The following is an 11262-nucleotide window of genomic DNA, read 5'->3' as shown; positions in this document are numbered from 1 at the left end:
TCTACGATCCACTATTCACTATGATAACGCTATGATCATAGTAAAAAATATTAGATCTTCCTTGTCGAGCCAGGCACGAATAGTCTCATTTAAACGTGTATTAAAAGTGCAATATCTATCTCTATCTCTGTCACTTATATGGAATGCCCGTAAAATCTTTCTCTTTTCAGCTGAGCCATCTAAGCTTTTGGCACTGGCACTATGCGATCATCCGTCCGCTGTGAGTGGCGCGGGTTGTACTACACTGCACAGTTGCCAGATTTTATATAATTTATAAAGAGAAAAGAAATACGCACAAAAAATGAACGGGCATTAAAACGGTTTAAAGATAAAAAAATATGTTTCTGCATAAAAATAAAGTAGTGCCATGGCTCCATGGTACTACCTCACCGGCCGCCACTGATTTATTTTCATATTTATGTTTGATAGTTCTTCTTCTAGGATTTCAAGATTGTTCTGTAAGTCTTCTCTATTTTCTACTATCAATACCACGTCGTCTGCAAATTGCAGCTCCGATATTTAAGTCTGTTTCATTTGCCAGCATCCTAATGTTCGTTTTTCCTCTCTTCTCTTGGCTTTCTTTATTGCTCCATACAGTACCACTGAGAATATCAGTGAACTCAACACGCGTCCCTATTTGATGCCTTAATTTGTAATAAATTCTCTGGATTCCTCTTTATTGGTTCTTACTCTATTTGTATTATTTTTGTACATAGCCTTTATTACTTCTATTATGTTCCTGTCAAGTCCCCTTTCCTCTAGTGTCTTCCATGCGTTCTTTCTTCGGATTCTGTCAAACACCTTTTCCAGGTCGATGAAGCATATACAAATGTATTTCTCTCTCCTTACTGATTATATTCTCACTTATTTGTCTTATTGTAAATTTAGGTCTTGCGCGCTTCTGTCCTTCGTGAATCCACACTGTATATCTTCCATAGTTGTTTCTATTCGGATTTTTATTCTTGTCTCTATTATTCTAGCGAATACCTTCCCAGAGATACTTGATATGGTGATACGTCGGTAATTATTACAGTTTCTTTTGTATGTCTTTTGTCTGTTCTCTTTTTATGTATTTTTAATAAATGTCTTTCTTCCACTTCTTTGGTATTTCTCGTCACCCGTCAAAATAGCCCGGTCAAAACAGCCCCGTCAAAAAAGCCCTGTCAAAATAGCCCCAACACAAAATAGCCTCGACAAAATAGCCCGCAAACAAAATAGCCCCGACAAAATAGATCGCACACAAAATACAGCCCCGGCTAAAACAGCCCCGGCTAAAACAGCCTCTTATAAACAATTACATAATTATTTATACAAGGTGTCCAAAAACTTTTTTTTAATTTAAATTATGTAACAAAAAGGAAGAATGCATTTAATTTATTTAATTTAAAATGCATTTTACTGTTGCTCAAAAACAGAAAAAAATGTTTATATCATAAATTAATATTGATTTTCGCTTAACTTAAATGTTCAAACTTCCAAGAGGCAGGAAAGAGAGGACTCGAGTTCTCTGAAAAGACAATTTTTATTTAATGTGGTTAAGATAAACATCTGAATAGACGATAATTCTGTCTCCGGTCATTTCGTTTAACTCAAGCATAGGTCTTTTGCATATTCCTGTAATTTGATCGATCCATTATGTTGGGGATCTTCCTCGTGTTTTTCGGCGTTCCACCTTTCCTTTTATAATGAGTCTTTCCATGTTTTCTGTATTTGCTCTCATAACATGTCCAAAGTATTTTAATTGTTGGAGATGGACTTTACTGGAGAGTCGTTATCTAATTTTTAGCTCTCATAAAATTGAATTATTTGTCCTACAGTCGAGTCGGTCCAAGGAATTATTCGTAGCATTCGTCTCCAACAGGATAAAAATAAAAGTTTGTAAGTTTTTATTAAATATAATATGGACACACTCTTTCCTTAACATAAAATATAAATACATTTATTGCGCAAAAATGTATTGCTTGAAAAACATTGCAATGTTGTCGGAGTTGTTTTATTTATAGAATGTGGAATATAGCTTTTCAGAAAGATTTCTTACCTATTATGATCTAATCTAGTTACCATGAGTAAGGTGCCTATCCATACATTGCGTTGGTGCTCCGTGCTTCCTTTGACGCATAACTCAGAATCCCTTACCCATTTTGATGATTTCGATTGTAAATAACTTTCTATTGTTTGTCAAAACTTATGTTCCACGGGTATAGTTGTTCCACAGGTATAGTTGTTTGGTCACTTGTTTCAAAATAGTTCTATAGGTTTTCTAATATGGTTCTATTAATAATAACATGATCAAATCATCAAAAAATTACATTTCCTCATATATATATATATATATAGTGGCTAAACACCCCTTTAGGGGTTACGCCGCTTACGCTCTCTAGATCTATGTTTTGAGGTAGATCAGTCCTCATGTTCGTTATTTAATTTTCTCTGTTATTTTTCTCCACTCTTTCCTGTCTCTGGTTTTCCCTTTCCAATGTCGTATGCCCGCATTGTTGAGATCACTTACTACTTCTTGTAACCATGTAGATCTTGGTCTTCCACGTCTTCTTTTGCCAGCTGGTGTCCATTCCAATATTGAGTATATCGTCGTAGTTGATCCGGATCTCCATATGTGTCCTAGCCATTTTGCTCTTTGCTGTTTTATTTTACATACTATATCCTCCTCAATTTCTTCCAGTAACTCAAGGTTCGTTCTTTGTCTAAATTCATTGTCATTTATTTTTATTGGTCCTAATATTGCTCTTAGTATTTTTCTTTCTTGTATTCTAAGGTTTTCCTCTTGTTTTTTTGTCATGCTAAGAGTTTCGGCTGCATACATCATCGTCGGTCGAATTATTGTTTTGTATACTTTCATTTTTGATTTCTTACTCAATAACTTATTTTTAAGTAATTTTTTATTTGCATGGAAGCTCTTATTTGCTGTAATAATCCTTTCTTTGATTTCGGTTTCTCTTTCTCCATTGTTTGTTATTAATATTCCTAAATATTTAAATTTTTCGACTTCTTCAAAAGTGTATTCTCCTACTCTAACCTTTCTGTTTTCAAAGTTTTTGTCAAATCTCATTATTTTGGTTTTCTCTTGGTTTATTTTTAATCCCATTACTTTTCCTTCTGTTACCATTTCGTTTAACATTCGTTCCATTGTTTTTCTATTTTTTGTTATTAGCACAATATCATCAGCGTATGCTATTATTTGTCCTTCTCTCGTTCGGAGGGTGCCTTTGTTGATCTTCCTGACGACGTATTCTAGGGCAAGATTAAACAGAGTTGCTGATAATGAATCTCCTTGTCTCACCCCTTTATTGATGACAAATTCTTCTGTGTCGCCTACTTGAGTTTTTATACTAACTACAGTTCTACTCATTGTCATTTGTATTAATCTTCTTAATTTATGTTGTATTCCCATTTCTTTCAGAGCTACCATTAGTTTTGATCTATTTATTGTATCAAATGCTTGTCGAAAATCTATAAAAAGCAGTTCAATTTCTATTTATTTCCTCATATACAATGCAAAATAATGCATTACTTACGTAGGAGTATTCTATAAGAACTCGTAAATAAACAACACGTTCTATTATAGCTTTATTTCTTACAAAAACTTAGACTACACTCATTTACGTCATGTGGGATTTTATCCAATCTAGGAATTTGGCAACGTCACTAAACACGGCGTATCTGTTTATCAAAGCACATGTTCCATATTTATCGAAAACATTCGATGCTATACCTCTTAAATAGTATGCTCCGTCCATGAATATGTAAAATCCTGCACCAACGTCTCCTATGCAAGGGCCAGTAACTGTTTCGCGGCGTTCTAAACAAAAAAATACGTTAATAATATTTAAAAATACCCTATAAAGCGAACAGAATAGCAAGATGTCTTAAACACACTATCTGACACGCCAGGTACGATAGCCGGAATATCCGAAATTCGGATGAGTTCGCGCATGACGTCACAATGAGAGTGATTTTAAATATTCCCCATTTAAAACATTAGCGCTCGGAACATAATTATTCTTAAATTGGTCATACAGAGTCATTTTAATAGATTAATATAATTTCTGTTTAACTACTTCGGATTTATTGAAATGTAGGTGTTTTATTATTTTGATTTAAAAAATTAATTAACAATACAATGAACACAACTAAATTTCTAAAATAAATTTGTGAGTTATAATCAAATGTTTTTTTGTATTCGTCGCTTTTTAAATAAATTTTACAAGCTTGTTTTTGATTGGCTTGTCTTATTTGGGGCCAGTGTTAAGGATGGGATCGAGCCATGGGCGTACATATAAAAATTTGTAGGGGGGCTACACTTGAAGATGTTGCACATTACATTTTCTATACTTTGGATGACAATATATAGTTTAAAGCACCCGAAAAGCCATGGGTGGCCACGGCCCCCCTACTCATATGTATGGGCGTCTATGAATGAATCCTTCATTTAGTTGCAGGTAAACATATGAAAATAATTGATTATTAATGGTGTGAAACACAATCACAAAACAAATAAAACACAAGACTTTAAGTTACAATTTTCTCTTATTTCTCATATTTTCTTTAATTGTTAAGTTCAATTTCTTAATCCTAAAATATATGCGCGACCGAAAAAACAGGTGTTTGCTTTTGTAATCACATTCAATCTTTTCCGACAAATCAATCAGTCTTCGCAAATAATTTTTCCCTGACTTTAACTGAAGTCCAGATACATTGAAATCATTAAATGTAGTATCCAGTTGATGCATTTTTACCACCAATTCTTCTGGAGGTTTCTTTAGGCCCCCTTCGGAGACTTGGTCAATCCACGTGTAAGTGGAAGATATTTAATTACCCTATTTTTACCTGCAACGATTTAAACGAAAAAACTGCCATTTTTGACCCTTATTGAACCCATTTGCAACCTGGCTGCTCAAGTGTCCCGACAAAAATCTTATTTCTCTGTTCTAAAATGGAGGTAAGTATATAGGGTGAGGCAGATAATTGGCCTATTAGAAATATCTCGAGAACTAAAGGCAACAGAATCATGAAAATTTGAATGAAGGGGTTTTGAAGGATGATCTATTAAATGAAAATATTTTCATCTCTTTACAACTTCCGGTTATACCCGAAGTTGCTTATAACTTCGTTTTTTAAATGGGACATCCTGTATATTTTTACATTTTTGGATTCTCTTCGATGTCTTCTTTCTTAAAATATAAGGTTTTGTAATATTATACAGGGTATTTTAAAAGATAATTACGTGTTTTTATTAATTTCTTAGCAATATTCACACCCTGTAGAATTGTAGTAGTTTTACATCTAAAACTCTACTTACGTTCAAATGATTTTTAATATACTCTACTATTGTTAAGAATCATTAGTATAGCTAAATTTTTAATTTTAGTATACAGGGTTGGTCGAAACTCGGAATGAGTATTTTCAGAGTTTTCTTAAATGGAACACCCTGTATTTTTGTATTGTAGTGAAATAATATTTTATAGTACTTTTTTATTTCTTAAGCATTTCCTATACCTAACTGCTTTAATTTGTGAGTTATTGGTGATTCAAGTTAAACATTAATTGCAACAAAAAATACGTAAAATTTTATTAGGTTGGCCGTGAAAATACTCAATCCCAAATAATTTTTCAGAAATAAATACATATTAATCCAGACTGGCCCTTAAAATTACCAATAATGGTTTAGCTATCGAAATACCTACTCAGTTAAGATTGTTGGTGCGATTAACAATTAAGCACAAATTAAAGCAGTTAGGTATAGGGAATACTTAAGAAATAAAAAAGTACCATAAAATATCATTTCATTACAATACTAAAATACAGGGTGTTCCGTTTAAGAAAACTCAGAAAATACTCATTCCGAATTTCGACCAACCCTGTATACTAAAATTAAAAATTTAGCTATACTAATGATTCTTAACAATAGTAGAGTATATTAAAAATCATTTGAACGTAAGTAGAGTTTTAGATGTCAAACTACTACAATTCTACAGGGTGTTAATTTTGCTACGAAATCAATAAAAAAACGTAATTATCTTTTAAAATACCCTGTATAATATTACAAAACCTCATATTTTAAGAAAGAAGACATCGAAGAGAATCCAAAAATGTAAAAATATACAGGGTATCCCATTTAAAAAAACGAAGTTATAAGCAACTTCCTGTAGTACCGGAAGTTGCAAAGAGATGAAAACATTTTCATTTAATAGATCATCCTTCAAAACCCCTTTATTCCAATTTTCATGATTCTGTTGCCTTTAGTTCTCGAGATATTTCTAATAGGCCCTTTATTTGCCTCACCCTGTATACATGTGGCAGTATCTAAATAGGTTCCTTTTTTTATTGCCCAATGCCCAGCCGGGGTTGAGTCACTGTAAGAGGATATTTATTTTTTATCTAATAACGTCCAGTCGGAACTATTGATAACTGATACGAATTTATGTCAGAATTTTGTTTTGTGATAGGGCAAAATTTGATGAATAAATAATTATTACATTGGTCTTCAATATAAAATAGTTACCACAGCAATTTTGAAATTTGAACTATTTAACATAGGAAAAATATTGAGTTGATATATACCGACATATATAGCGTAAATAGTAATTAAGAACCTTGGATTTAATTTATATAGTATATCAAATCATCAATATTATACATAATTATATAGTTGTCCATCTTTAAATTTCAATCATTTCTGTAAAATTCAATAATTTGTCGACCGAATGAAATTTCAAAACTAATTTGTACATTATTTATTTAAGGTGATACAGTAGCTATCAACAGGTAGCCAAAACGCGTTCCAAGATTGCAGCTATAATTGAAGACCCTGATGTAAGAAGGGGATAAGTAACAATATGTAAATTTTACAGGAGAAGCAAAAAAAGTTTTATTTTTTAATTTAAAATTTATGTTGTTCATGAAGTAGGGCCTAACTAATACAACAGGTATATGATTTTGCCGCCATTCTACAGCCAAACAACAATGCTATTAAGGAAAAAAAATTTGGTGCAATAATAGGATAAGTTTAAGCCTTTTTTGTACTGTAGTTTACAGCAGGTGCAAAAAGGGGATAAGTTACATTAAAATCCATTTTCAGAAGAAATACTTTATTATTAAATGTGGAGTACTTATTAATAAAAATGAATATAAAATAAAGCAACGCAAATTTTAACAGAAAGTCTATTTCCTATTACCGATATTATTTCCTGCTGTTTTTTGAAAGTTTTTCTATGCATTTCTTACTACATTTGCAACAATCGCCTTGTTTCTTTCTGGTACCACTTTTCCCGTTGTCGTAGATTTATAAGGTTCACATCTAGCTCTTTTTATTTTCTGCACATTTCTTTTCCAGCTCTTGTGATCTATTGTTTTCTTTCGTCCATGTTTATTATTTGCAGCTTCTTTATCAGCGGACTCCTTCTCTTCATATAAATTATTTTCAGATGCACCAGAATCATTCGAAGGCAGAAACTCGCTGCCTGAACTTTGAAATGGTTTATCCTCACTATTTGAACTCATAATGATATCCTATGTTTTAGTAATAATAAAAAAATCCTCGATATTTTACTAAACCGTACCTCTCGCACTAGCACTATGTTAACTCTCCAACAGTTTCTCGGTGACTACGTGACTTAGATCGCGTTCGTGGCTTGTGCAGATACCGGTACCTTACCCAATCGCGGCAAGCCACCGGTGCAATAGTGTGACAGACTAACACACATATAAAAATTAATTCAAATTTGGTGCAAGAATGGGATAAGTTACACATTTCTTATATTGTTCTTGCACCAGACCATACCAGGGGATAAGTAGTTTTCTCTTATAATTTCAGTATCTATTACCTGTACATATCCTATACTTGCGCCAGGCAAGAACAGTTACTTTTTCAACCTAAATAAGCACCTATCTCGCTTTTGCAGAATTTGGTACTTATCCCCTTCTTGCACCAGGGTCTTCAATTTTGAATATTTTTTCGAGATATTTGGCACACGTATTCGTAATATAATAAAGAATGGCGGTACAGAGCCCAATTTGAAAAATATATTAATATGTGGAAATTACTCTGTAATTAAATACAATATTAAAAAAACGAGCCTGTACCGCCATTAAGAAGAACAAAAAATACACTTTCTTCAAATAAACTTTTTTATCCGATGCGTAGATTTTGTGTCATTTTGGAACTACTAATGAAATAAAAAGTTTTAGTAGTTCCAAAATGACACAAAATCTAGGCATCGGATAAAAAAGTTTATTTGAAGAAAGTGTATTTTTTTGTTCTTCTTAATGGCGGTACAGGCTCGTTTTTTTAATATTGTATTTAATTACAGAGTAATTTCCACATATTAATATATTTTTCAAATTGGGCTCTATACCGCCATTCTTTATTAAATTACGAATACGTGTGCCAAATACCTCGAAAAAATATTCAAAATTACAGTCGCAATATTGGAACGCGTTTTCGCTACCTGTTGATCGCTACTGTTTCCTCTTAATAACGGCATGTATTTACAAAAGTTTTAAGAAAGCTGTACTTTATAAACAATAAATTTTCAACTATCAAACATCTCAGAATAATAAACTATAACAAACTTATTTTAAGATACCCTTCAGTTGTTTTTTAAATAAACTAATTTTGGAGACAATACATTAAGGAGTAAATAATAATTCTTTCACACTAACAAGCCTACTAATCAACTTAAATCTCACAAAAATCTCCTCAAAACCTAAAAAATCGATAAAACTTCCATATAAACATATGTATTCCAACAGCGGCTACTCTTATTGTGACGTCGACAGAACGCGATTAGCTGATAGTCGCATGCGCAATATCGTACCTGGCGTCTTTGTACCATGATCTGACGTAACACACATCTACGGACAGAAACAAAGGACAAGATTTATAGGACAGTAGTTAGGCCAATTATGACTGACACTGCGGACACAAGACCCGACATCACAAGAATAATAAGACTGATGGAAAAGTGTGAAATGGAAATATAGGCCAATCAAGTTAGGTTTTTACTAGACATATCGGAAAAGACGAGGTTTGACAGTTGAAATGTGTAGTATGAGATATTACAAAAAGACTACCATCTTTGGATTCATCAATTTTTTAGTGGAACATTTTTTAAATAAACAATCAAAACGTCAAACTTAGTTTTTTACTCATAACTTAAAAACTTGTTTATTTAGAAATTTGACGTCCACAGTTAACTTTCTTAGAAAAAAAAGATACATCGAATGAGATACGCTAAATAAAAATCGGTTAATAAACAAAAAAGTTATTGCAAAACGGATGACAAAATCACTGTTTTTGAATATAGTTAATAACAATTTTATTGTTTGATAAAATACATTTTAATATACCCAAAATTGAGGGCACTATGGTGTTTGAATGGTGTGCAAAAAATGGTCCAGATCTGTTACATAGTTTTCGTAAAATTGAATTTGTTTATAAAATTTTTTGAAAAACGAGCTAATTTCTGAGGCTGGTCCAGTTAATATGGCTGAATGTATCTCAATAATCGGGGACTCATTTCCTTCGTTAAGATGTGTACTAATAAATACCCTATGAAAAAAAAAGTAAAAAAAATTACACGTACGTACACAAAATTATTTGTTAATAAATAGCAGTTTTTAAGCTTAAAAACAATTACAATAATTTCGTAGAAATGAGATCAAATTAAATGACAATAAAAAATACGGAAAGCTGGTTAAAATACACAACTTTCAAAAAAAATTTTTAGGTCTTACGACCCTTGGGGTCTGAGATAGCCCCTTTTTTTGAAAAAAATCACTATTACGTTAATTAACAACACTAAGAGCTGAAATTAACCAATCTTTTATAAGAAAAGTCAAAGTTTTTAACAAAGTTTTTAGTAAGAAAAAATGTCAAAAATTGTTTAAATAGGAGTGTTATAAACACGTAGTATTTTGCGTTCCGACTAAAGTAAAAAATAGCGGGCGTAGTCGACTGACTGAATAGTGGGCGCGGTTGGCGACCGGCATGCGGCAGCAACTATTAAAATTACGTTATCCCGACCACAAAAATCCACTTTAAGGTGAATGACAAATTTTCGTCATTCCTTATGTTTTCGAGGTCTCTGAATCCGAATATGGAGTTAATTTCTTTCTAGGATTAGTGGAACATGTTCAAAAATCAAATTTTATGCAAAAATGCGAAAAATCAATTTTGATGATTTTTCAATTTTAACTCACTGTATTTTTGGTCGCTGTAAATATTTCCTTTTGAAAATTTTACTGTGTTATCTTTGAAGCATTTAGATAACAATGAGATTTGTCCAAAATGACTCGACATGTTAAAAGAGAAGTTGTTAATTTTTAAACATTTTGTCGTCAGATTTCGTTAGTTTCATGTTTACTTAAAAAAGTTGAGTGACAAACTTTTTAGTTTATAATTTTAATTAACACAGAAATAAAATATAATTTATGAAGAAGTTTTCCAAAAAAATTTCATTTAAAATATGCAATAGGAAAAATGTTATGTGACTTTATAGACGAGCGGCACACCCCAAAAAAAAGCTTATTTCTCGAGATACTGATACTAATCTTGGTCATACTTTATCTTTTTGATGGTGCTCAAAACTAAAATTAGGGTTGTTTTGAATTTTACGTGGGGGAACATTATCAAAATCGCAACTTTACCCTAAAAATAAAAAAAAATCACGTTTTTTTGAGTTTAATTTGCTACAACTCTGTTCCATTGTAATATTTTTTTCTGATATTTTTATAGTATATATTTCTCACCTTTCTGAAGACAATGGGACCTGCTTCAATATTTCTGTCTTGCCATAAAGAAAGTTATAAATTGTTTGAAGTAAAAGGTGCAGATTCTTGAATTGCAAAGTTTAATCGCAAAAGTTGAGTAACAAAATTTGAAATTTAGCTATTTAATTAATTTTAAGTTAAAATCTAGAGTACAGAGAACAAAATGTTTTATAGAAAAAAAGGGGTGTAACTTTTAATTTTAAGAAAAACGTGATTTCATTTTTTTTTTATTTTTAGGGTAAAATTGCGATTTTGACAATGTTTCCCCACCTAAACTTCAAAATAAAACTTATTTTCGTTTTCAGCACCATAAAAAGTATAAAGTAAGACCAAAATTAGCCATTCACCACACCGTGGTTGATATCTCGAGAAATGAGCGTTTTTTTGGGGGGGAGTACCACGTACCACTCGTCTATAAGGTCGCGTAACTTTTTTTCTGTTGCATATTTTGACTTTGTGGCCTTTTTATTGTTA

General features: G+C 31.9%; 1 protein-coding gene across 1 annotated transcript in view; it reads right to left on the bottom strand.

Moving 5' to 3' along the window:
- Positions 1 to 3572: 3572 nt before the first annotated feature.
- The window catches only part of LOC114333076 (serine protease gd-like), a 59981-nt gene continuing 52291 nt past the window's right edge, over positions 3573 to 11262 (bottom strand). The window contains exon 7 of the mRNA XM_028282900.2: positions 3573 to 3817. Within this exon, the coding sequence (XP_028138701.2) occupies positions 3618 to 3817 (200 nt within the window). The 3' untranslated portion in view covers positions 3573 to 3617. The remainder of the gene's footprint in view (positions 3818 to 11262) is intronic.

This window comes from Diabrotica virgifera, chromosome 7, assembly GCF_917563875.1.
Source record: "Diabrotica virgifera virgifera chromosome 7, PGI_DIABVI_V3a".
Taxonomy (NCBI): Eukaryota; Metazoa; Arthropoda; class Insecta; order Coleoptera; family Chrysomelidae; genus Diabrotica; species Diabrotica virgifera.
This window is presented reverse-complemented; position numbering and strand designations above follow the sequence as displayed.